Source organism: Vidua macroura, chromosome 1 (genome assembly GCF_024509145.1).
Source record: "Vidua macroura isolate BioBank_ID:100142 chromosome 1, ASM2450914v1, whole genome shotgun sequence".
NCBI lineage: Eukaryota > Metazoa > Chordata > Aves > Passeriformes > Viduidae > Vidua > Vidua macroura.
This window is the reverse complement of record NC_071571.1, coordinates 90,193,872-90,221,031: the sequence shown is the minus strand read 5'-3', so window position 1 is coordinate 90,221,031 and position 27,160 is coordinate 90,193,872. Positions and strand designations below refer to the sequence as shown.

At 38.6% G+C, this 27,160-nt stretch overlaps 1 protein-coding gene across 1 annotated transcript; it reads left to right on the top strand.

Annotated features, from left to right (window-relative positions):
• Positions 1-139: 139 nt before the first annotated feature.
• Positions 140-27,130, top strand: CLPTM1L (CLPTM1 like). The gene is made up of 17 exons (XM_053980792.1): positions 140-387; positions 1,309-1,409; positions 2,727-2,916; positions 3,684-3,826; positions 5,734-5,812; positions 9,644-9,761; positions 11,149-11,243; positions 12,742-12,826; positions 14,165-14,268; positions 15,693-15,758; positions 16,803-16,853; positions 17,468-17,550; positions 20,044-20,078; positions 20,367-20,422; positions 20,505-20,549; positions 23,607-23,722; positions 24,916-27,130. The coding sequence occupies exons 1-17, from the start codon at positions 214-216 to the stop codon at positions 24,992-24,994; spliced, it is 1,620 nt and encodes a 539-aa protein (XP_053836767.1). The 5' UTR covers positions 140-213; the 3' UTR covers positions 24,995-27,130.
• The last annotated feature ends 30 nt before the right edge of the window (positions 27,131-27,160 follow it).

The window sequence follows — 27,160 nt, the reverse complement described above, 5'->3', positions numbered from 1 at the left end:
GGCGCGCGCGGCTCCCGGCGCCGGCAGCCGGGCGGGAGAGGAGCGGGAGGAGGGGGCGGTGCCTCCCGCGGCCGCCGGAAGTGACGGACGGGCCGGTGGGGCGGGGCGGGGCGGGCGGCGCGTGGGGGATGCGCGAGCGGCGGCGGCGGATCCCGAGCGGGGCTGCGGCGGGGGGCGGAGGCGGCCGCCGCCATCGCCGTCGGCACTGTCACCATGCTGAGCCGCAGCTCCTTCACCAGCCTGGTGGTGGGCGTGTTCGCCGTGTACGTGGCGCACACCTGCTGGGTCATGTACGGCATCGTCTACACGCGGCCCTGCCCGGCGGCGGCGGACGGCGCGGCCGGGGGATGCGTCTGGCCCTACTTGGCTCGGAGGCCCAAGCTTCAGGTGAGCGGGGCGGGCACGGCCCGCGGCCCCTCGGCGCACCGCCCAAGTCTCCTCGGCACCGCCCCTGCCCCCTGACCCTGCCCGTGCCCTCGGACCCCGCTTCTGCGCCCTGTCCCTGCTCCCTCCCGGGCGAGCCGCTCCCACGCCCCCTCGGTAGAGCTGGGCCTTGTGGAGAGCTCCTTTGGCTTGGGTTTGGACTTGGGTTTGTGTTTTTTATTGATTTCCTGTCTCTGCTGTCACACACGTACTGGTTAGAGCAGCGTTGCGGAGGAAATGCTGGGCCTGTTTAGTCTCTGTTTAGACTGAGAAGTCTTCATTAATTCATATAAATATCTCAGAGGATGGGTGCCAAGGGGATGGTGCCAGACTTCTAAGTGGTGCCTGGCGACAGGATGAGGAGTAATGACCATAAACTGAAACACAAGAACTCCCACTTCAGTGTGAGGAAGAACTTCATTATGTTGAGGGTTGCAGAGCACTGGAACAGACTGCCCAGGGGGATGGTGGAGTCTCCCTGTCTGGAGACAATTCCAAACCCATCTAAATGTGTTCCTGTGTTACCTACTCTAGGTCACCCTGCCTTGGCAGGGGCCTTGGACAAGGTAATCTCCAGAGGTCCTTTCCAGCCCTGACAGAGACCCTTTCCTTTACTGACAGTGTCTCTGGTTCTGTGAAATGGCTCCACTTCCTTCAACTTCCAGAACAGGTCATCCCAGTAAAATGTATTTAGTGGCTGTGTTTCTGCCCACAAAAGGAGCTGGAAGACCTTTTTTGAGTACACTATTTTCTTTCCCTGTGTATACAACCTTCCTGTAACTGGGAGAATTAGTGAAGCTGAAAGACAGGCCTCTACTCTAAATGTAGGGATGCATTAATTTATTTCCATACTCTTAATTTCTGTGTGCTGTGTTTTGGTTTCAGTTAAGCGTGTACACTACCACACGGTCAAGCATTGGTGCTGAGAGTAATATAGATCTCGTTTTGAATGTGGAGGATTTTGATATTGAGTCCAAATTTGAAAGGTAAGGATCACGACCAGTAGTATCCAAGGTATTGCTGTTCTTTGTTGAATTCTGAAGTGCACATCCTTACTAGGAGTTACATGGATGGAAGTATGCATGAAGCCAAGGTAGATTTCACTATTGGGTGGATCAGCGTGCTGTTCTCAGCCATATAGGCAAACATTTTGCAGAACTGTGCCTTGCTTATAACAGTAAAAATTACTTTCCATTGAGAAAATCTAAAGACAAATGTGCCTGGAAATGCTTGAGACTTGCCTCTAATCACATAGGTAGGACACTGGCTACATGTTTTGTTCTTAATTGCTGTGGCTTCAGATCTGGAATAGGACTTAGATGTCAAATCATGTTCTCCTTTCGTGTGTTTTAGCAACATGCTCTTCCATAACTATTTCTCTGCTAAAAATCACATAAGAAAACCTTTTCTAAGAGTCTAGGGTTTGGGGATCTTCTGAAGGGATATTGGTGCCAAGACTGTGCCCTTAGAGAAATTTTTTAGTACAATGCTGCACTCTGCATATGCCTCTGAACAATAAAAATGACTGGAACTACTTGTTTTGTTCTTCAGATTTGCTGTCTCACTTTTTGTTTGTTTGTTTGTTTAAAATAATTGCCCCATTCTTGACTCTCTTATCACAGTCTCCAAGGTTATTTCACTCCCTTCATTTTCTATGGCTAAAGAACTTGTTGGTTGCAGTTTAGGTCATATTGAACTTCATCTCTGACAGACCTTATAAGAATTGTTTCACTGACAGGGTCTGCTAAGCTATTGAAAGTATTCAGAGCAGAATAAGCTGAGCAAGACTACAGGAATAGAGGAGGCATTATGCAAGGGTGCAAGTAGGATGATTTCTTGGCTAGTACAAGGGGAATGACTTCATGGTTTGGGGCTCCAGTTTAGAGTTCTGTGCTTGGCATGCCATAACTGAGAAGATATTTTATTAATGTAAAGTGCATGGCAAAACTTTGTGATTTTCTTTTTAAACTTTGTACCGTGTATATGATCTGTGATGCATCTTCAGCACATGAAGACTGGTTTTTCCCAAGTGCTGTCATAATTTTGGCCCTGTGACCTATCAGTAGAGGAAAGCAACAAAAGAATTGATGATGCAGTCCTAGGGCAATAAAGTAGGGAGTGGACAAGGGTTAAACTATCTTAATATAATAGTAAATCTTTGGAAATGCATATATTGTGATATGTATAAAAAATTATCCCATCCAGCCATGGAACATGTTAGCCAGAAGTAATTGTGTCTAGTAATAGCTAAATATTTCAGCATGTGCTATGCCATCTCATAATATATTTATTTTGTATTTTAGGACGGTGAATGTCTCTGTACCAAAGAAAACCCGAAATAATGGCACATTATATGCATTTGTATTTCTTCACCATGCTGGCATTTTGCCTTGGCATGATGGTAAGCAGGTGCATATAGTAAGCCCTCTGACCACGTACATGGTCCCCAAACCAGAAGAGATTAATTTGCTCACTGGTGAATCAGCCACACAGGTAGGTGTGTGTTCCATCTATGGAAGAACATCTGCAAAATAAGTAATTTATTTTATAGACATTTCTGGTGTTAGTATCTGCTGTGCTTGCATCTTTAAACTAAGGATAATACAACAGGAAAAAAAAAGTCCAAATCCTCTTCTTAATTATCTCGTTAATAGCAGACCACTCAGCAGAGCAGAGGCAGAGCTCTTTAAAATGCTGGCTAGTTACTTAAGCACTTTCCTAGCTAACAGTAATTGCTTCAAGGGCTCATTGCTTTTGGTAGAAATACTGTATTGCTCTGTAACAGCATGGTGCTGCTTTCTATAGTGAATTGAATTCATATGAAATAATATGCTTTGCTGTTGTAAAATAGCAGAATAAGATATGAAGACAAACAGATAATGTTTGGTTGATGATCCTTTTGACTGTTTTGATGTAACATCTGATTACTGTATAGTCCTGATTTCAAAGTGATTTCTTCTTACTAATATCCACAATCCTAAGGTATGAAGGTTAATTAGATGAATATTCCTTCTTGAGGAACAAGGCTGTGAATGGACCCTGAAGTTTTTCAGTGTCTGATTGTGGTGGGCCTTTAAATTCCATTCTGTTGTATTTGAGCAAAATACTTGATCTGGTCAAAATTAAGGTAAATAGTTTCTTAGTGGACTTCTGGTTTATTATATAGTTAATGACTCCCTGGATTCTGTGAGTTAGATTATTACCTTCTTCAAAATTTTGTGTTGGTTAGCAGTATGTATTTTTTTTTTCTTTTTTTTAAGCAAATTGAAGCAGAAAAACAGACCAATGCCCTGGATGAGCCCATCTCTCACTGGAGGTCAAGACTAACCTTAAATGTCATGGTGGAAGATTTTGTGTTTGATGGGTCATCTCTCCCTGCTGATGTTCACCGTTACATGAAAATGTAAGTTGATGACTTAATGTTGTCAGATATGTTATTTATAAACTTATGTCACATTTCTTCAAAAATCTTCCTTGACCTTCTTTAGTATTTTATGTTTAAATGGGCACCTAGAGACAAGAGCAGATGCTCTTAATGCTTGCATTTTGGCAGTGACAAATTGCTGCTAAGATACAGTGTACTAGAAAGCCTCATTGGAGATACCTGGTTCCTGGGCTGCTCAGAGTTTATAATGCTTTTTCTGTGTGTAGTTAACATAGTAAGGCAAAGCAGGACTACAATGACACAGGTAAAATGCTGTAGTGGACCTCAAAGCTATTTGTTCTCCAATTGTCCTGGCCTTCAGAGCAATTGTCATCCTTTGACCCTTTCCAGTTTTCCTTCACCTGTACAAACTGGAAGTGCTGAAGAGGTACAGCTGATCTCCTAGGATATCTTTTTTTCTCCCTTTATGATTTGCTTTATTTTACTTTGACAGTGTGTGTTCCTATGTTATGTCATTTTCCTCAAGAAAATACTAACAAACAAGGACGGGTTTTTAGGCCTCTAGGTGCAGGCAGTAGCTTCTGCTCGCAGCTTGCTTCAATCGCTTCCAGTATCAAGCATGTAAGTAATGCTCTATAGGCTTGTGCTGCTGTGTGTTGATGCCTTTCTCTACAAGTACCCTCTTTAATCCAGAAGTAGTTGGTTAACCAGCAGACCCCAGGATTCTGGGATAGATTTCCAGCCAGAATAGATAGACCCATAGCAAGAAGGGGTTGTTGGATTTGGGTTGGTGGATGAGGAAGTTTTTTCTGGTTGATTGGCATCAGTGCTGCTTTGTTATGGCATTATACAGGAGAAGAGTTTGGATATGAAATAACCTGCTGCAATTTCACTAACAATAGTTTTAATCATAGTTATTGCATAGAAATCTAAATCACTTCAGTTAAGTAACCAAGCACTATTTCTGAACCTCAATTTCTGTGACCTTTTGTGTGTTACTGTTGCACATTGTGTGTTTAGTATGCAGTCTTTCTTAGCATGCAACAGCTTTCGTCAGCAGCTAAAGTTCAACTTTCAGGCTTTAAAAATCTCCATGATGCTACTCCATAGTTTTTTGCCAAGAGCATCACAGTGTAGGTAACTGCCTTTCTAGTGAACACTTGAGGAATTTGTCTCTGTTAGGGTTAAATACTAGTGGGCTAAATACTTTTCCAAGGTGCTGACAAAGCAACTGCATGTAGATAATAATTTGCTAAACAACTTTACAGTAACCAATTTGATAGAGGGCTTGAAAGTTAGGAAGTTTCTATTGGATTCATGCAGGTTGGTGACGTAGTATAGCAATCCAAATGAGAGCTTCTGTAGATGGCAGAGAAGATTTCTGCTCCTTGTACAGTCCCTGTAGAAGTATCTGACCTTCTTATTTGTGCATCAGCCATCACATTCATGGTTCCATGTGGGCGAGAGCATGAGACTGACGTCCTGCCAGGCAGAGATGAGTGGGGGAGATGGTGGAGAGGTATCATGGTCTCAGTAGGAGGGGGATATTTAAAACAAAGGATACAAATATACGGCAGTAAACTTCAGCATGTTTCTCTTCCACAAACTTTTACATTCCCCTTGGTCATGCAGAAGCTTCAGCATCATCACAACCAATTTAATTTGTTTTTTTATTTGCTTATTCTGTCTTTCTACAGAAGAATGAAAACAAACAAAATTTTTCAATACCTGTATCTTTCAATGAAAGATCGATTCTAGACTAGTGGCTAATTTCTTGCTTTGTGTTAAAAGAAAATGTGCCTGAAAAGGTGGTGGGAAATTTCTACATGGGTAGATTTGAAAGTGATGAATGAGTGCTAATTTGAATAAAAGTAGTTTTCTTTTTAGATCACTACAGTTATAAAATCCATGTTTAAACATCCTAGGGTTCAGTTGGGGAAGACAGTGCATTACCTTCCAATATTATTTATTGATCAGCTAAGCAACAGAGTGAAAGATTTGATGGTGAGTAATAGAATACCTTTAATTACATTTAACGGTTTTAACAGTAATCTTAAATGTTATTTTAATTAAGATTTTCTCATAGGTTGTTTGTTGTAATGAAGAAGTATAAATGCACAAAAGGACTCAATGACCATTTAACTTAATGTGACCTAATGTGGTAATTGTAGAAGCTGGATCTGGGTTTTGAGACTTCTCTCTGGCAGAAGTATCTGTCAGTCACTGTCTTCTATTCCACCAAAGATGTTTGGATTCCATTGCTTCTGCCTTTTGGGTGGATATGGAGGACATCACTGTAGCAGCAGTAGTGGCAGGACCAGTCTCTTCAGTAGTTTGACTCCCTAATATGAAGTAGTGTTAGCTTCCCAGAGTAGATTCTCACACCTTCTAGGCATATTGACAATATCCACAGCTGATGGTGGAGCTACACTTGAGATAAATCAGTAGCTATTCTCTTATGTCCTCAAAATTCAAATAAATGTGGGTAAATTTCTTGATGCTGCTGTCTGTCATGTTAGACTAACTTGAGCACCTGAAAGTTTGGTGTCACAATACATCCAATGATTTTGTGCACTCAAATAAATCAGTACTTTGAAACTTCAGTAATGGAATTACAGAAAGATGAAGTTGGATGAGATTTCTGGAGATTGCTAGTCCAATGTCTCTTCTCAGAGTAGGATCATGTGCAGTGAGTTTTTCAAGACTTTTTCCAGTTGAGATTTGGTTATATCCAAGAAAATGGAGAGGCCACAGCCTCTGTGGGCAACCTGCTTTAGTATTCGGTCACTCCAGCAGTAAAAAAAAAAAAAAAAAAAAAAATTAAAAAATAATTTTCTGTATTCAGTTTTTGCCCAACTCTTCTCTTATAGGAAATCATGCAGTTCCTTTGCTACAGGTTGCACATGGCAGTCCCATGTATCTAAATCATGTTGCTCTTAGCAGCTCTTAGTTAAGCCTTGCACTTCTTTTCAGTTGCATTGACTGGAATTTGGTAATTGGGGTTACTGAGAACAGCAGTCTTGGGGAATGTCTCAAAACTGTTAAATGAGCATGTCTGAATTATGCATTTTCTAGTTGGAAACCTTTCTAGATGCAGACTTCCTGTAAACCTTTGAAATTGTGTCTCCAATTCATTACTTTGGCTCAGACAAAGGGTTTTGTTACTTAGTGTTCAGGAGAATCTTTACAAATTTGTGTCCCTTCCACCCTAGATTTGTACAGCAAAATAAACTCCTGAGCATTTATTACAAGTCTTGACAGCAGATTGTTTTTTCCAGTATTTTTTAAATATGTATTTGTAATGTCTGTATTAGTGGTTGTTGTCCTTTGTTTTAAATTTTATCACAGCTCATCCAGTCCAGTTCATTCATGTGAACTGTTAACTGGTCAAGTCATGTACCCTGTTTGCAAATAAATTCAGCATTCCCATGTTACTAATTACATTCCTGCAGTTCTCATGCATGCCACAGTTAATGTTGTAACTCACTGCCTTAGAAAGTCATTGAAGATGTTGGGAAATGCTGCAAAGACTGTTCCACTAAAACCTGGGACCTTCCCCTTCAGCACTGGCTTATGTGATGTCTCAGTAGTGACTGGCCAAACTGCTTTCAAGCCCTGCAGAAAGAGTGGTCTTGTAGTAAACATTCTGTGAGAGACTAAGTGGTAAGTGAAGAGCAGGAAAGAATAAGGAGGGAAGGTGGTACAGATTTTGTGGAGCCAGGTTAATATTTGACTGTAAATAGGGGCACAGGCAGTATCTGTTTTCTGTGCCTGACCTAAAATCATGGAGCTGAAGATGCATTTTTCCTGCTTGTGCTGGGCTGTATAGATTGTCAACTGACTCTCATTTTCATGAAGATGTAGGTCTTCTGTGGTAAGTACTGCAGTCTAGAGATTTTGTGTTCCTCATGTTCTTAAATGTGCTTAAATGCTGAGGGTTTGGGATTGCACGGAATTTAATAAAGAGATAATTTTAAAATTCATACCACTGAACTTATTTGCAGTGTTTGCACACTGTTTTGTAATATTGATTAAGCAGAGTGCTAGAAGTAATGATGCTCTGATGCCATACTGCAAGAGTAGGTTGTATTGCAAGGATTTGGTCATTCCTAGCTTTCAAAGGCCTAGCAACCATCACAGTCACATTACAATTGTGAGGCACCACTTGTGGGTTTTAAGCTTTTTGTTAAGAAAGAATTAATTCTTCTAATCTTTATTTTAGTTTGCTTTTGGTGTTGGAGAATTCCCATCTCTGTCTTCTATTGCAATCCAATTTCCTCCCTACAGTACCCCTAATTCCTCCATAGAAATTCTTTGTCTGTGGAGAGTGCATTTGCTACATGCTGCTTACCCAGGCATTTGAAACATTTTTGTTTCTTGTCCATCCTCCACAGATAAAATTTCTTTTCCCTTTCTGCGGTAAATGTTAATGCTGTCTTTGATAGACTGAGAAATTGAGGTGAGACTGATTGAATTACGGGAATCCTTTGGAAAGGAGAAGCAGTCTGGAAGATGTTTTTACAGTTTTTGGTAAACAGCTGTAGAACCTTGCCAGTGTTCTCTGCAGTCAGCTGTAACCACACTTGATTTTTGTTCCATTCAGTTCAGAGATCCCTGACACTGTTCTAGTTTCTCAAGCTTTTCTCTCTGCTGTATTCATAAAACTTTCTCAGCTTCCCTTCTTCTCCCTCATGTGCCTTCATGTTCTGCCCCTGTCTGAAAAGCTTACAGGGTCTTTGGAATGTGGTGAAATTGAGATTTGTTTGTACTCACTGGAAGAAAGAGTGAATGGGAGAATGAACATAGCCCTCAGTTCACATCTGAGTGGTAGGTGGGGAGCCTAAAACCATGTTCTGTGTCACAAGAATCAGAAGAAGCCCATTCACCTCAATTAGGTGTCAGCTAGCTAATTACTGTAGAAACAGATGCAGTGTAGAGTAGCAGGTCTGGGTTGGGAATTATGATTGGGAGTAATTAGGAGCCTGGAGCAGCAGATCTTGAACTCTTGCAATGAGTGCCTGCCAATCTGTTGTCCTGAGCTATCCTTGGAAATGTAAAACAGACTGCCTGAACTTGTTCTGAGGTATCTAACATTTTAGAGGACAAGGGGGTTTTTGTGGGGTTTTTTTAAACCTATTTGAGAGATGGACATGGACAGCTGTCATGAAGAAGGAGTTGAGGCAATTTAAGAATTTTTTTTTCCAGCTAACATGTAGATGATACAGTAGGATTAGCAGAAATTTATTTTGTGGGGTGCATGAAGAAAGTTTTTGTGACACTCCAGATCCCGAAGTTATCTTACTTAGCTTTAGCTGTGGTGATTTCATTAGTCTTAGCTAGTGGCATCATCTTGCTTCCCCACTCTTTCAATTTCTCTGAAAATCAGCCTCAATGAAGTAAATTTCTGACTGTGACCTTTGGGATACGATTTATTTGTTGGTTGGGTTTTTTGGGGTTTTTGTATAATATTCTAGTTTAGGTCATCTTAGCATATCCATTCAGAGAAGAACTGTCAAAAGAGTTTTCTTAAGCACACGTTTCCCACTTTATGCTGCCATCTCAGAGGTATTTGTATACAGGAACAGTGAGGTTGCTGTAGGAACTTGAACAGAACAAACTGCTAATTTAACATTTCCTGGGAAAAACACAAAGACTTCAAGCATGGTATAGAAGTCTAAGATCTTATTCCTTTTAAAAAACAAACTGAGTTCATAAAATTGTGTGATTAAATTACAGTGTGATGCAATCACTTTCTTTATTTTAAAAAAAAATATGAATGGAAGTAATTATTGCCATTTTCTGCTATTAAAAATGAAACATCTTTTTGAAATGCAGGTTATAAATCGTTCAACAACAGAGCTACCTCTTACAGTGTCGTATGACAAAATATCTCTTGGAAAACTCCGATTTTGGATTCACATGCAAGATGCTGTGTACTCCCTCCAGCAATTTGGTATGCTTACTTCTAATGACTTTAGGCCAAGAAACCACAACCAACCCCTTAATTTGTTTCTTTTATGCACATCGATGACACTTTTTTCTGGATAGCTGGTAAAGAGATGTAATGCTACAAATCTTGTGTTGATTCACCTTAAGTTAAAGATAAAAATATATGTTGACATGTGGTAGGGAACAAGAATACAGAGGTGAATTAACCATTTTTGAAATTATTTTATTTGGATAGTACTCTGTAAAAGCATTGGAGGACATAATCAAGAAGAGCATTTTCACCATGGGTTTCCCCTATCATCCATGGAACAGAAAAGTTGGATCAGTGGTACATAGGCTTTGATATAAGGTATACACAGCTGCTCACTGTAGCCATATATCTGCAGTGAAATACAAGCAGCCATACTGAGTAAAATCCAACTGCTTCTCCTTAGCTCAGGCTAATCTATATTAAAGCTAGAAGTATGTCTGCTAAACATAACTGTCTTGAAAGAGTCAAGTAATTGCTTGCTCAGAGTTTGTGTGGGGCATTTGTCCACCATCACTTCTCCATAATTTTTTGTGAGCCTCCTCAGAATTGAAATTTTCATATTTCATGCCTCGGTTGTCATGTGATAGACACAGATATCAAGACCTCTCCTCCCGAGAGTACCTCCTCTGCCTGGTGAAAAAGCCTGTGTAAGATGCTGCTTGTTCCCTCGAAGTATGTAGATAGTGAAACATAAGGTTTGAAATTCTCCTATTGGAGTAATTCCTGGAGCAGTCAGATTAGTAGCAAAACTCCAAAATCACTTGAGAATGGCCACGTTCTTGCTGTGATTGCAAAGTAAGTTGGTGGTGAACTCAAGCACTATTGCCATAAACGCAGCATTGTGTATTTTCTGAGAACTGTGGACTTCAATCAGAGTGTTGCATCTATGGCCATGTTTCTCACTGACATTTGTTGTCCTTTACTGTGTAGTCCTTTCCTTATTTTTCAGCTTTTGATGTGAAGCTCACTCTTTCTGTGTATCAAGCTAAAGTTCAGAGGCCAGTTTGTAAAACCTTTTTTTTGACTTCCTGCCCAGGCCAAAATGATTTAATGTGTCTTCCTATTTGTCTGTCAGGTGGTCCGCTTAGGTTGTAATCACACAACATGTTAAAGGCACTTTACAAAACACATTGTAATTACATAAGTTAAAGGCTTGTAACTGATGGGTTTTGGTTTTGGGCAAGCTGAATAACTTGCCAAAATACAGGTGGATTAGGATTTTACCAGTAAAGCCTCCGTCATGTTTTGGATTTATGATTCCTTAACAAAACTTGTGCAGGTGACATAAGATTCCGTTCATACTGGACTTGAGCATAACTGCAATGGTACTTCTTGCACAGTGACTTGTTCTTTTTCCCAGGGTTTTCAGAAAAGGATGCAGATGAAGTAAAAGGAATTTTTGTTGATACGAACTTGTACTTTCTGGCTTTGACATTCTTTGTAGCAGCATTCCATGTAAGTGGCTTTAATTTTTAGGAAATACATAATATGAAAAAAGAAAACCTGGGGAGGTGTGTCTGACTTTCAGGTGTTTCATTTATTAAGAATTATTATTGAAAATAGTAATTTCAATAGAGCAGCGGAAGCATTATCTGGTACAAAAGTCAGCTATATTTCCAATACAGAGTTAATATAAAAACCTCACATAAGGCAGAAATTTGAGATAATGATACAGAAATTACCAGTCTTGACTGAAATATAAAACATTACCTTCATTATCACTTTTTTTACATTGTAGTTGAACCAAAGACCCTAGAATTCATATGCCTGTCAACATTGGTTTAAATTTTCTTGACTTTTCACAAGATTTATCACTGCAGTGGCATAACCTGGACACCTGTACTGGGGTTTGAGTCTCTGACTTCTAATCCCTGGAGAAATTTAGATCAGCTGATGTAAATTTCTTCCAGAAATGTTCTGTAAAGTGTGGAGCGATCATGGTTAATTTTTTGTTGTTGTTTGTCCCTTTCTTAGCATTGGCTTAAATCTGAATCTTGATTGTAATGAACAACTTCTTCTAGACACTGGGAACAGTTTTGTAATCTACAGTTATACTCAAGACAGTTCCCATACTCTGGGAGAGATAAGAACTTGCCTGGGATGTTATGTTTCTTTATACTTGCACACAGTTGACTTGTTTGGAAAGCCTTAGACTTCCATGCCATATTAATTTAATTTTTCCAGTCTGTTTATCAGGTTGCAAAGTATCTGTACACTGGGAGAAACTTTTCTGATACATTTTTCTTTTGTGTGTCATTTTCCCAAATAATTAAAAAAAAATCCCTCCCATAAAGAAACAAACCCCACAAAAACAACTGAAAATTTCCTCATTAAAATCCACTGACCTAAGAATTTCTGGAATCTGTTTGATTTTTTTTTAGACACTGAAGGCTTAAAGGAAATACCAAAACTATATTGAATGAAAATACTGAAGAAAATAAAAAAAGCTTCCTACAAGTAAATTGAATTCTAAAATGTCTTGGAAGTTTAGGTCAGCTTAGTGATGAAATACAGAGGAAACTTGGCTTTCTGTATTGTAGGATTTTTTTTTCTAAAGTTTTGATATTATCCAGATGTAAATTGACTGTCAATCCAATACAGAGCATTTTTAGTTTAATTTACTATGCTTTTCCCTGGTCTCTCGAGGTGTGTGGTTCCTCAGGGTCCTCATTCTTCACCCTCTATGATGAGTTACCCTGTATTGGGTCTCTGACTTTCTTTACAGGACACTTACTTGGTAGTGTTTGAAATTCATCCTGTCATTTTGCACTGCTTTTAGAGCCTGGGCTTCTACAAAAACTTCTTTTTAGCTTTTATTTGTGAGTCTTAATTTTCATTTCTGAATCTTCTAAAATGGAGTTTTTTTAATACGCTGTTGAATACATTGTTAACATTTTCAGTCTCTAATTAGTGTATGTTTCAAGCAATTGAGTATGTTTCTTCCTATTTGCAGCTTCTCTTTGATTTCCTTGCATTTAAAAATGACATCAGTTTTTGGAAGAAAAAGAGGAGCATGATTGGGATGTCTACAAAAGCAGGTATGGACTAGAATGCGAAGTGTTGCCTATGTGCCGTCTGTTTGATGGTGTGTGTTTTCAGTCTTGCTCTAAGTTGATGCTGTAGGTTTACAGAGATGGCAAAATGGTTTGTGTACAAAGAAGAGATGGCTAACAGTCTACACAGATGGTTCTAACTTTGTTAGTTCTGTGCTCAGGTATCACTTGAGTTTAAGCACTTGTGTCGCTACTGAGGTTTGACTGTCTTGGAATTGAGAATTAGATTGAGTCAGTTACCATGTTTTCCTTGCCGAAGGAACAGATAAGTACTCTGAGAAAAAAATGAAGACCAGAAAAACTTCTGTGGGTGGAGAGAACGTGCTTTCATGAGTAATGCTGTTCTGCAAGTCCCTTGTATTCCTTGTTAATAGCTACAGGTTCCAAAATATTTGTGGGTGGAAAGTGCTGTATTATAATGTTCTTGCTTGATTTGGGCTTTGATGTAAACAGGAGCAATAGAGGTTCCTGGGGTGGGGGGAGGGGGAGAGCATGGGAGGATTGACTTGATTTGTGTATAGGAAAGATGAGAGAAACATAGTGATCTGACATCCTGCCAAGCCTTCCTAGAAACATATGAAGGTTTCTCCAATTGCTTTTTTTCCAACTTTGATTATGAAGCAAAATTGTAAACCTGGAGTCACTTGATCGCTGAGACTATCCCTAATTCTGTCATATTTACAGATGGATTAAAGCATGTAAGGAATATCAATACCACGGGGGGGAAAAGGCATTCTAATTTATGACGAACAACATATTTTTATCACGTGGAGAATCCATGTATCATTTTTATGAGTGCATTTGTTTTTTTAAAGCAGTTGTACTGCTGTTGGCATGTGAATGCTAAAAGTTTGTAAAAATTCAAATGGTCCCTGGAATTTCAGAAATAAGAGTCAATTGCCAGTTTCAAAACTCAGTAAAGTCAAATTCAAAAGACTTAACATTTACAAACAAGAAATGAGTTTCAAATACTGGCATTATATTATCTCACAGCCTTTCAGCTTCCTGGAGACAAGAATCATGAATGTAGTTCCTAATTGTATTCACATATTGCTGAATTGCTTCAGTACAGAAGTCTTCATTAAATGTTCCAATTTTCTTTCATCTCCTGTGATAAGGATTGCATAAAATGTTCTTGTTCCTTATTTGCTCAGAGATCACTGGCTGTTTCTAGGACTACTAGATATATCAAGATGAACATAGAAGAAATTCATAGCTAAATTGTGTAAGATAGAATTGCACCAAATAGACCATCAGTCTTCTGTCATCTCAGCTGTTCATTTAAATATTAATCAGCCTTCCATTTTCATCTTTTCTGTCTAGTGCTTTGGCGGTGCTTTAGTACTGTGGTAATATTTCTTTTCCTTCTGGATGAACAAACAAGTTTATTGGTACTGATCCCAGCAGGCATTGGTGCAGTGATTGAGGTGAGTTCTTGAAGCTGCAGCTGCAACTAAACTTGTTTGCAACTGTCCTTAAAATAAATACTAGTATTTGCAGCAACATCCATAGTTCATAGTAGAAAAATAATGTTAAACTAGTTACTGGAAAACTACTGTAGCTTGTGTGTCCTTAGCTTTCAGTGACAGAGGAGATGGTGTCCCTCTATCAAACTATAACTATCAACTATCAAACTATCAAACCAATAACTAAACTGGAAGTATCAGTTTTTTCTGGGATGGTCCAGCTGATATTGTAGAAAGCAAACACAGGGTGATGCTGAGGTTCCAGCTATCACATCACCTAATAGGCCTCACCCCTGGCCAAGCAAGTATAACCATGTCAACAAGCCTGCATGGAAGCATTGTCAAAGAGCAGGCTGTGTGCCCACAGACAGTGCCAGGACTGAGGTGACTGGGGAAGGAGGAAAAGGAGGAGACTGCTGCCTGTGTGCATGATTCTGAAAGTCTGCATCTAGTCAGTGGGTTGCAGGAAGCACAACTGTCTCAAAGTGACAGCAATCATACGGACAGTACATCTCAGAGGAATTTTTCTGCTAGGAAGAACTTTTTCACAGTTTGGATTTAACTCATGTTTCTTATGCAGTACTAATAGTGACATTGATTCTGTAAGAAATAATTTTCTCACTTGTATCAAAGATAACAGTAAAGGATCGTCTTTATGCTATTCCCCTTTTTTTGTCTGGAATATATGGTGGGTGAGAAGAGAATATTGGTGTATCTGAAGTTAAACAAATTAACTTTGTCCACAAAAAGCTTCAGGGAGTGCAGCTCTCCTGGCCAGCTGCATTGCCTAAGTTGTCAAATCTGTATAGCAGTGTGGGTACATGAGTAAATTTTCAGGTGAACTGAAACTTTGGTTTACATTAGGGTCAGACTGTTACAGCTGTACAGCAAGTAACCAAATAATTCAGCAGATTCACTGATTTTTGCTTGTAGTCCACTACTGAAATGTAATGACCATGTAAGTGCCAGCTTAATCACTGTTAGGAATTGAGGCCCCTTCATCGAAGGCACATAAAAACTTGCTTGGCAGGTGACTACTGGAATTTTCTAAATGCCTGACCTGGAGTGCACGTTGGTGCTAACCCCACTTAGGCACTCCCATTCAGATATCCTGGAACGGCTACATTACTTCACTTAAGTAATTCACATCATCTGATAAAGAGACATATTAGTGCAGGCTCACAGCATTGTATTTGTTTGATGACATAGCATTTGCTTTCTGTAGACACAGGCAGCATGTGCTGCAATCAGGCTGCTACTGCATTATGCAATGGGTGGTTAAAACAGGTATTCTGGAATCTTGATTTTAATTATCTGAATCCTTTGTAAGATGTTCCTTTGTGTAATAATCTTTTATGTGCATTTTTTGGTTTTGCTAATCACAGCTCTGGAAAGTGAAGAAGGCCTTGAAAATGACAATCAGGTGGCAAGGTTTGAAACCCAAATTTCAGGTATAGTAGACGTTGCCCTGTTAATGATTGCACTCTTGAGTCATCCATCTGTTTCCAGGTTACCTGTGCATCTTGACTTCTAGTGAAATGAAGAATTTTTTTTAAATTATAAAACTTTTGTGTCTACATCTCTCTATGAATGGCTTACTCCAATAGCAGGATGAGTATTTTTAAACCTGTTTCTTTCTCCAAGTTCTTTAGAAGCAGCAGCTATTTGTATGTATTTATGGTGAAGAAACTTCAGAACTTCTCTGTCAGGCCTGCTAAATCTTTATAGGTGGGACTGTGCTACTGCCACTGTGTTGGAAAGGCACTCTTAAGTGACATCATGTTTTGAAATAAGAAACTGGCTTTTTCGTGAATCTGTAGGTGTAACTTCTCAGTTGTGGAACTAACAGAAGATGTGGCATGTTCTGGGGACAGTACAGTCTTAGATGATTCTTCTGGGTGAAATGAAGTGCTGACATTGCAGAACATGCAGTGGCAAAGTGCATCTACACTGAAAGTTTATCTTGCTGGTAAAAGAAACAGTTGTCTAATATTCAGTGTTTCTTCACAAGAAGTGCTGGGGTTTTGTGCTGCTTAAAGTCTATGTGTCTAGAGTGACTGGTGGCTCTTCTTGTTCCTGTGTCAAGGAACTGTGTTGAAGCAGGCAGAATTTGTGGACATGCAGAGATAATCCATAACCATGATAATCCATGACCTCTTCATGGTTATGGCTTTTCATAAATACTTCCTGTATCTGACAAATTTCTAGCTACTTGACTTGGCTTTTGCGTTGTGAATTCTGCTGTCTCAACAGCATTTCTTTAAGCAAAGAGAAGTTTGGTATAAAATACCAAACTTGGAAGTTTAGTATAAAATATGAGGTTAAAGGTTAATCTTTTTGCCTACCCTATATTTTGTAGGCTGCACAGGACAAATATATGACTCTTCTATACAGAAGCTTTTAAAAGCTTTGTTACCTGCTTAATGTAGGGAGTTGGACAAGAAATGCTTTCCCCCTCTGTTCTGATGTGATTATGGTTTTCATGTGTGTTGCAGTTTGGTGCATACAATGACTCTGAAAAGAAAACTGAGGAATATGATGCCCAGGTAAGAGGGAATCCTATGACTTCCAATCTGCAAAGTCTGTATATGTCATGTATTGATTGACTTGTTTTGCTCTTTTTGTCTACAAGTGTATTTTCCACATCCTCACAGTTGTCAAGTAGATCATCATTGTGTAGATGATCAGATAGTGAAGATTTATTCTGATAATTAATGAGAGGAAACAATGAAATAGTTCTTTTGGTTGTTGAATCTGGTTGAGGCATTGCTCTGAGAAGCATTGCCACTGACAAATTTGAAAGCTGATATTTGTACTTATTTTTACTGAAGGAAAGTTCACATGGTTCCTGATTTCTGAAAGGAGCTGAGCATAGGTGACAACATTGGTGTTAAGTAGGGAGCTACTTTTAGAGACTGATCTTTGTGCTGTCTCTTGGTGCCAATGCCCTGAGGTGATTGTTTGTCTGAACTGGACTTTGGAATTTTCACCACCACCATTAGAAGTGGAAGCATAGTAGAAATAGCAGACATTTGGGAATAGGAAGAGATTTTCAGGAAAAAATTACATGGCTGTCTTCTTCTTTTCATGGCTATTTAATGCCATAAAAAATATCTTCATATAGAATGTGAACTAACAAACTATTTTCCTTGTCCATTAGGCTATGAAATACTTGTCATATTTGCTCTATCCACTGTGTATTGGAGGTGCAGGTTACTCCTTGCTGAATGTCAAATACAAAAGGTACTGTAACTCTATAAATGATCTTATTTGGAATTGAAACATTCCCCATTTTTTCTTCACGGTTGTGGAAATTGGTTGTTAGCTTGATGCACAGGCCAGGAACTGGAAACTTCCTTGTCCTGTCTATCTAAAGCTGAAGAATATAGATTTTTTTTTAAACATCCTGTAAGCAACAGGCTGTTGTATTTCACAAGTTACCTGATAATTACTTCAGCATAGAATTCAATAGCTTGCATGCTTGTCAATCAGAAGAGGAGGAAGAAAGCTGCCATTGATGTTCAGAGGGTCAGTTGGTGATAGGAGAGATGAAAGTAATTCAGTGGTTGAACTTGTCCAATAGCAAAAAGAAGCAAAAACCTTCACAAAATTATTTGGTTTGAACAACAGGCTTCTCTGTTCCTAGATATGATAGCTACGATGGCAAGCAAGCAAAAGCATTTTTTAGAAAGGGCTCTTTATTCCTTTAGAGCCGTGAACTTCCTGCAACATAGTAATACTTCAGCAAGAGCTGGACATTCAATATTTCATGAACAAATGAAACCCGTGTCACCTTTCACTCAAAATAGCTGGTTCATTTTGTGTTGGAGAGATGCAAGCAAGTGTGCAACCACGAGACTTTGTAGGAAAATCCTGCAAACACAAGCATGGTGTGGCCACATAGGCATTTTTAATAGTCCTTAGGCCCAGATGGGATGGGACAAAACAAGTTGTAGTTTTTCCTTATGTTATTTTAAGCTGTTGCTGCATACATGAGCTGTAACACTCATACTAGAAACTGGGGCAATTTCTGCGCTATTAGAAAAGCATTTTTTTCAAAAAGTTTTTGTCTTAGTAAGCAGCTAACAAATATGCAGCATTTTAAAATTCTGCTTTTCTGACAAAATTCTTGAATTAGTTTAGTATTTCAAAATACTATATTTTAGATATTTTATGAGCTGCAGCTTAAGGAAGTGAAAGCAGTTCATATAATAGAATTCTTGCCATTGTTAAATCAGTAAGGAAATGTGTCAGAACAAATAATCTTAGCAGTGGATTATCCTTTAAACTTGGAGGCATTTTCTGATTCATTCTTTATATGCTTGTGGATTACTGAAATGCTGCTACCACTGTAATGTTGCTCTTAATGTGTCAGTAACACAGCAGTGCAAGTTTTATTTTAAATGATGTAACCTGTCGGAACCCAAGGTGTCCCTCAGACACTCTTGGATGTTCCGGGTCCAGGGCAGGGGCCTCTGGGACTCTGGCAGGCAGCCGGAAACCCCTGTGGTTTTGAGTTTGACCCATGAAGCAATTTACCAACTTTGCAGGAAGAACAAGAAATCACAAAAGTTTAGATATTATGATAGAAGTAATCACAAAGTAAAAGGTAGGATTTTTGAGTGCTGTACAGGGGGGTTTTAGGCCTTGTACAGAGGGGTCTGAGTTTTGTACATGGGGGTCAGAAGCTCTAAGATGGAGGGATTTGGGTGTGCCCTGTCCTCCTTCTTTCTCCTTCCTATTCCCCATGTTCTTGGTGATGTTGGCACTCACAGATCAGTTTAGAGTAGAAAGCCACTGTTCAACATAGGTAATAGGCATTGGGGAAAAACTATAAACATTTAATACGTAATGTGTGATATAAAAGATGGCACCAGCCCCTTGGGAGAGGAAGACGAAGGGAGACGAAGACGGAGAGAGACGCAGAGGGAGAAGGAGTCAGGGACAATGTCAGGGAGTGTGTGTGCCTTGAGATAACATGCAATAAACTGCCTTGAGACCAGACGACTGAAGACTACTGAGTCTTTCTTTGAAGGCACGGGTTGGAGGAGAGACTTTACCACCACCCGGGGTCACCCCAATCTGGGGGAAGACTCTGGCAGTAACCAGAGCATGACAGTTATTAGCTGTTCTCAAGATTGCAAGCACAAGTATGGGATTCTGTCATTGTCTGTAGCCCTACCATTATTTTGTCAGGATTGTGCTCCATTGAACATCTGGGAAAGTTACTAGATGTAAGGAGGGAAAAACCTAGATTCCTTGTATTTACTTTTTTTTTTTAAGTACCTACTGTTGTGGTTTGCACTGAATGGTACTTGTTTGAAATTTGATATGTCCTTACTGTGCCATATGAAGTGACTCTTTAATATTTAGAATCCAGTGTTATCTTTGCAGGCTTTAATACAGTCAGGGTTCAGTGCACAGTATTACATGCACAGTGCACATATGTCAGTTATCTCATTATCAACACAGATGTCTTAAAATGGTCTGTAAAAGTATAAAAACAGGTGATAAACCTCTCAAAACTTCTTGTATGGACTGATTACGTATTGTTTGCTTAAGCTATCTTCTCTGGAGCCCCTCCTAATCCAAGGAAGATGTGAGGTATTTAGTTCTTGCATGGAGTAATTTGTAACAGAGCTATTTCTTGGAGCAGTCATGTGGTGTACAGTGGTGTATAGGATGTGTTATAATTATGACTGAAGAGAAATATAACTGTACTCTCTTTCTTTGTAGCTGGTACTCCTGGTTGATTAACAGTTTTGTCAATGGTAAGTCCCTTCTTTTCTCTTTTCTATACATGTTTTTTCAGATGAAGGCCAGGACTCAAAAGTAGAATTTTAACTACTGTCATTTGGATCAGTGTAATACAGATCAATAAGTTATTACTAAATTATCACAGTGATTGAAAAAGGGAAAAGAATCAACCCACAGTGAATAAAAGAATTAGATGCATCTTCACTCTTCAGAAAAAAAATGAGTGAAAGTTACTAATTATGGAAGTACAGTTGTGTGATTAACATCTGTGCATTTGTTTGTTTTCCTTATTTCATCTTCAGGAGTGTATGCTTTTGGATTCCTGTTTATGCTGCCCCAACTATTTGTAAACTACAAGGTAAGATTTAAAAGTGATGAAAGTCTACTTTTCTAGTCTCTTCTTCCAGACTTTATTACAATTTGATATTTTTTATTTCTAGATGAAATCTGTTGCACACTTACCATGGAAGGCTTTCACATACAAAGTAAGTAAAGCTCTAATTTGAAGTTAGGTGCAGTCATTTTGAAAATTATTTTCTGTAAGAAACAGCCTAATAATAAATAGCTTAAAGATGGCAGTACTTTTTTGTTTTAACAACTAAACTTGTTTGCAACTGTCCTTAAAATAAAAAACCACACTGATTTTCATTTTTCATAATGACTTCCATATGATGAGAATACTTGCATCCTAGTTTTTATGATAATACTGCTTTTTGTACTGTCAGCTGTCTTGCATGAGTGCAGATGTTGGTCTTGCAGATAAATTTATCAGTCTCAGTTAAATGTGTTATTTTAAGAAGGTGTAATGCATCACTGACAAGGGATATTTCTCAAGAAACAGTTAGGAATGCTAAAAGACCTTATTTTGGCAGGATCCAGGAGCTTCCAGAGGCTGAAGTAAGGTACACACTGTTCTGTGCCAGGGTGGTAACTGTAAGCTTCTGGGCAAATGCGAGGGAGATTGTTCCATGGGGGAAGAGGGGGCTGCACTGTGCTGTCCCCACTGCCCAGACTGCCCTGGTAAGGCAGTGCAGTGCTGCAGCCAAGCTCAATAGCAGACCTTGGAGGGGAAGGTGAGTTTATTTAAAACCAAAATCAGCTCAGTAACCCTTTGATAGCTGTATATCCACAAGCACTCACTCGTGTGGCCAAGTGGTTTGTACAGTATTCAAAGACCAAGATGACAGACCAAAGTACCCCAGTCAGCTATCATATGTGCCGATACGGGTAACAAGGGACACCCGCTGTTGAGTTACCACGTCTCCTATGTTCTCCCTCAATTAGCAACTCTATACTAGTTTTGTTCTTGTACCCCTAAAGAGCTGATAGTGTTTTGACTATCATTGCCCACCAATCCTAGTCATTAGGGTTTTTGTACTGTGCTTAGTTTTCCTGATCTTTGTGTCCTGAGAAACCCTGGGTGGGTGTGCTGGGATCATCAAGACCCTGATGCCATCACCATGTACCCTTTTTACTTGTGCTTCCACTTATAAATGCTTTCATTTTTCCTTTGTGCTGATATATTACAATTCTCCAGAACATCTGTACTTTAAAAGGAACAGTGTTAAAAACTGCTCAAGAAATGGTGTCCAATTCTGAACAGAAGATAAGGGACAAAAGGACTAAAACATATACATCTAAAGAGACTACAAAGGCTTTTCCATTTCTATGAGCCTATAGCAATTGTCCAACTTTCTGCTGCCTTACTGTTTTTAAGGAAACAGGGTGCATCTAGGAAAACAGATTGAAATGTAGCTGCTAGCAGAATAGCAACTAAGCAGTGTTTGATGTGGAAGTTAAGACAAAAATAACAATAAACACAGTATTTCAGGCATATACTAGGCAAATCAGCATGTTTCTTAAGAGGAGGGAGCAAAATTAATGAAGTAATTTCACAATTTTACTTCACCAAAGAAAATGACTGAGCAGAATCATCAGCAGTTAAACAAAAGAGGGAGGTTATTCAAGTAAATAACTTTTAAATCAGTACAACCTTGCTGAACAGCCTTTTCTTACAGAGCATCTATGGTTCCTGTTTAGATGCCATTGGCTACCCACAACAAAGGCTTGTGTGTGTGGAGAAAGAAGGCTATTTTTGTTTTCAATTATGTTTAATTTAGAGAGCTTTGGAGGGAGTATTTTACTTTTTTTAATGAGTATTTAGAGTTGCTTGCTCTCATCTTCACTTGAAGTGGAAAGAAAAGTCTGAGGGCTCACTTGTGACCATTGTTTTAGAGAGCTTTGTTGTTTTTTTTCCTTAATTTGAACTCTGACTTTCCAGTTTCTGTGGGTTTTATGTTTTATTGTTAATAAAGACTACCTTCAAGTGCAGTAATCTCAAAAGAAAATTATCCAGTCTAAACACTATTGAATGGGCTGCCTTGGTGCATTCACTTGCAGTGTCTTATGAAGGCTGCCTGTGTGCCTGAAGGATGGAGAATTTAGCTTTTTCTTCCCATTGTCATTATATGATCGCTCACTTGGTTGTTGACTTGAAAAGGCTGTCTTTTCCAGCTTGCCGAGGTTTTTATGTTTGCTCCATGACAAACCTTTGCACAGGCTTGAGAAGTGCCAGCCTTATTCCTCACTCACTTCAGATTGATGGGTTTGTTTTGACCTGACAGAAAGAGCTCTCCTGTTGTAACTAATCAGAACTCGCTCCTGTCCAACACCCCCATTTTCTGCTGATATTTTCTTCCATCATATAAACATTGGTTCATTGTGTAGAGTGAGTTTTGTGCTTACATCACTTGCCCCCTTCTTATGGTATGGATTAGCATACAGCTTGCTAAACTGAAAGGAGCCATGTTACTGACTCAGTGTGTTAACCTAACAATGAACATTCTTTGCTGGGTTTGTTTCCTGATGTTTTTAGTGAGTTGAAACAGTTTATTGCAACATGAGTACTAGAGCTGGTGCACTGTAGCCAAGAGCCAGATCCAGAGAAGTTGCCTTTTGGTTAAATTACTTTTCATTATTGCTGCAGAAATAGAGCCTATAGTATACCTAGTTGATTGGAAATGGTGTAGAAAATTACCCATCCCTTATTCAAGACATGGTTACTTCCAGGAAAGCACTGAAAATATTTTAAAGTCTTTCCAAGGCTATTAAGTTACTCTTCTTAAAAGCAATAAATTAACAAATTTTTACGCAAATTTCTACAGAAAACGAAAGTGAAGTGACATTTTGTACAGATTGTCATTTCAGTAATGAATGAAGAAAAGTCTGGGGGTTTTTCCAGTTCCTTTTGAAGTTTTCTCTGAAATTGAGTCTGTGTTTTTCCCCTCCCATGACAATACTCTCACAGTCCTACTTCCTTTTTACTTATAACTTTTGGTCTGTAATAGACAGTATGGTCTTCATTAAAAGAAGGCATTTTAAAGTTTGCATTAATTAGTTTTGCAGCATAATCTTTAAGTGTTGTTATAAATGTGGAGGAAGTCTGTGTTCCCACAGAAAAATATAGGAAGCTTCTAACTTTGTATGACTGATGACTTCCTTTCTTCACAGCCAACTGAAATATTCTTTTCTTTTATTTGTAGGCATTCAACACCTTTATTGATGATATATTTGCTTTTATCATCACTATGCCAACATCTCATAGGCTGGCATGCTTTAGAGATGATGTTGTGTTCTTGGTCTATCTCTACCAAAGATGGTATGACTTCCTTTAATATCGTTACAGTTTTTACAATGCTATAGATCGTTGCAGTCTTGTTGCTATAAAGAGCTATAGATTGGGATAGACTTGGAGCAGAAGTTATATACTATAATAATGTATAGTATAGTATGGTCTGGATAATGTTAGTTATGTATATGCCTAGGGAAGGGAATGGTGAGCAGGGCACCCTGTAAAGGAAATCTCAGTACAAATAAGAGGAACAAAAACATTCTCCCATAACTTACAATAATCCTGGACACGATACAGAGTAGTCAAAAAATTTCTCTTCTCACAGTACTCAGAATTTTTGTCAGTTACCCCTTTTCCCTCCCCACAACATGCTTCTTTTCAACAGATTTGGAAGTCTCCTACCCCCCCAAAAAAAACAAAAGAAAAGAAAAACCAAGCAAAAACTACAAAAATAAAAAACAGAAAAAACAAAACAAAAAACCGCACAAATCAAATGTGAGACATAAATTCCTGAAGTTAGGGAAAGGAGAGAAATTCCTAAGCTTGTACTCACCTTAGCAGTTCTGGGCTTCTAACCCTTGCTGAGGGCCATACCTCCATATGCTCAGTGTCTGAGGCATGTTCTCCAAGGTGCTCTGCAGGGCAGTAGTGAAGGATGTTGTCTGATGGCAGACTGCTCTGCTTTGCCTTTCTTTTTATCTGGTTTGCAAAAACAAGTTATCAGGTTCTCTTGTAAGTTGAGTACCTGCTGAGTTTCAGATTCTTTGAGTAACTAAAATCAGATAGGGAAGAAAGCTATATGCACTACTTATGAAATACTGTTCATAGTGATGTTACAGAAAGTGTATTTTTGTTCCCAAGAATAAACGGTTTTGTTTATTGTTATTTTTGTAGAAATTAAGTGGTCAGCAGCTTCTGATAGGGGCTGGACAATGGTTTCAAGTTTGAGAGGTGTCCTGCATTGCTTGAGAAAAGACTCCAGCCAAGCTTTAAGGAAGCTAATACATCTCTTAAGAGGTTCTAAGACCTCTGGTTGAGTCATATTGTGAAAAAGCTGATACATCTGTCCAAATCTTTAAAGATGTTGGGTTTTGCCACAAATGGGAATAGAGAATACGATGACAAAGAAATTAACTTTTAAAATTAAGCATCACAGAACTACTTAATTCCTTCAGATAGGAGGCTGTAATGTAACTAAAGATTTGGTTTTTTTCTGCCAGGCTTTATCCTGTGGATAAGAGCAGAGTAAATGAGTACGGAGAATCTTATGATGAAAAGTTAAAAAAAAAAAGTTCATAGAGAATAACTAAGAACTGAAGAAGATTCTGACCCCTGGACTCTTCCTCGCTTTGTGTATTGCCTGGTCTTAAGGAAGGAAAAACTTATTTAATTAAAAGTATTTTTAAAGCTTATGACAGAACTACATAGACAATACATCTTCTATATTGCCAAAATCTAGTTTTGATACCCTCCTCTTTCAAGATCCTCTTCTGTCCTCACAAGGTCTGCAGTCTGCCAGATGACATTATATAAACTTCCTGCATTTCAGCTTCTCTTCAGTGAAAACCTAAGCATCCTGAACATTGTAATTAAGATCCAAATCTGTGTTTTTAAGACAACTCACGAACTGAAACTGTGGTGCCTGTGCCACTAGGCTATGAAAACGGAAAAAACAATATACTGTGTTACAGCAGAATCAAGGATTATTGCCAAACCTGGGGCTGTCAAAAATAAAAGGTATAATATTGGATTATATTCTACTTAAAAATTCCTAGCTAAAAAATATATATTGCTGGAAATATAGGATAAGGTACATGGCAGTGTTAAACTTCAAATTCTGCCATGTTCTTGGCCTACAATATGGCAGTGGGTTTCAGTTTTCTTAAAGTGAGTGAAGGTGTGAAAAAACTGTAACATGATTTCTTTCAATATGTATGTGAGTTTATAGAAATCCTTCTGCATTGTTGACGAACCTGATTTCTTGACATAGCAGGTATTCATGTAATGCAAATCATTGTTACATGCTGGGAAAGTCTCTTAACGCTTCTTAAATTCTTCATCATTTGGTACTACAGTGACCTACTAGGCCAATTCTGTCATGTTTCAACGAGAATAATTCCTCAGTCCTTTCCCCTCTCCCTCCCTGCCCTGTCCTGTTTTTTAGATGAAACACACATCATTCAAATGGAATTATTTTGCTCAAGTACAGGTTCAACAAAGTACACTAATACAGAGGAAAAAAAACAGCCTGGCAAAGAACAATTCATACCTTTCAATTTAAAATCTGTATTCCATGGGAATTAAATTCATTAAGGGAGGTATTTTAACCTGTTTCTTTCAAATTTGTAAAAAATAATCAGGTTGAATTATTATTCCAAAATCCAAACTCCACAGCTATATCTAGAAACCACTTATAAAAATGGTTAGAAAAATTTTAAATTTAAAATCTTCAACGATTCTTAAAAGAAAGTTTCTTAACACTAAAGGAAATACAGAGTGCATTCCGTTCAGCAGCAAATAAAATACAATTTAAAAAAATCCAAAAGACAGAATTCTAGTTTTGCTTTGGCCAGTAAGTTTACAAATAAACCATAATGATTCTTAAGTTTATTAAATTGCATGCTGTTTGTGCAAGGCTGTTTAACCTCAATTTGTGAGGAATTGAAAATGTTCATCCTGTGGTCTGTAACTACTTTGTGAAGTGGATTTTATCCAGCTCTGGTACTGCAAAATCTGAACGTATAAATATTTTGGTCCTAAAAAGATAAAGAAGTTTGCCTGCCTATTGTGTTTTGCTACAGACTACAGTCTTTCCTGGACTGAAGTCCTCCTTACACACTGCTGGGAATGGAAAGGAGTCTTGAAGTGAATATTTATCTCATGTTAAAGTCTCTTTATGCTGTTAATTGTAACTACAAATTATTGACTTTAGCATTAAACACACCTAAGTAAGTCTATGCAAAACTGGGGCTGCATTTGCTGTATCTTGTACCTGTTTTGAATTTGTTTGGAATGAGCTCTTTACTGTTAAGCAATCTAATATTTTACATTAAGTAAATTGTGTGTGAAAAGTTTTCCTGATATAAAGAATGCATATAACACATTCCCTTTTTGTGCCATTTCAAAACAACCAAGTCATTGGTTCTTCTAGAGTAGCTTCTCAAAGTCCAGAATACCGTATTTGGGTATTTCTGATGTTTCATTGCTCATTTTTGTACAAGCTGTTGAAAAATTTCTCTTACACCTTTACTGTGAGTTTCCTAGTCTTCTGTCTTGCATTTCTTGACACTGACCTCATGATATCCTATACAATAGTCATAAAGCTTATAAAATTAGAACATTTTAAGTCTTTAAAATGAGCAAGACTTTCCTGTTCAATTCATTGTTTTATGCATTCCATTTCCAAATAAAAGACTTGGCATACAGGATAAAGAGTTACACTTTGTTACTGGAAAGGTGGTAAAA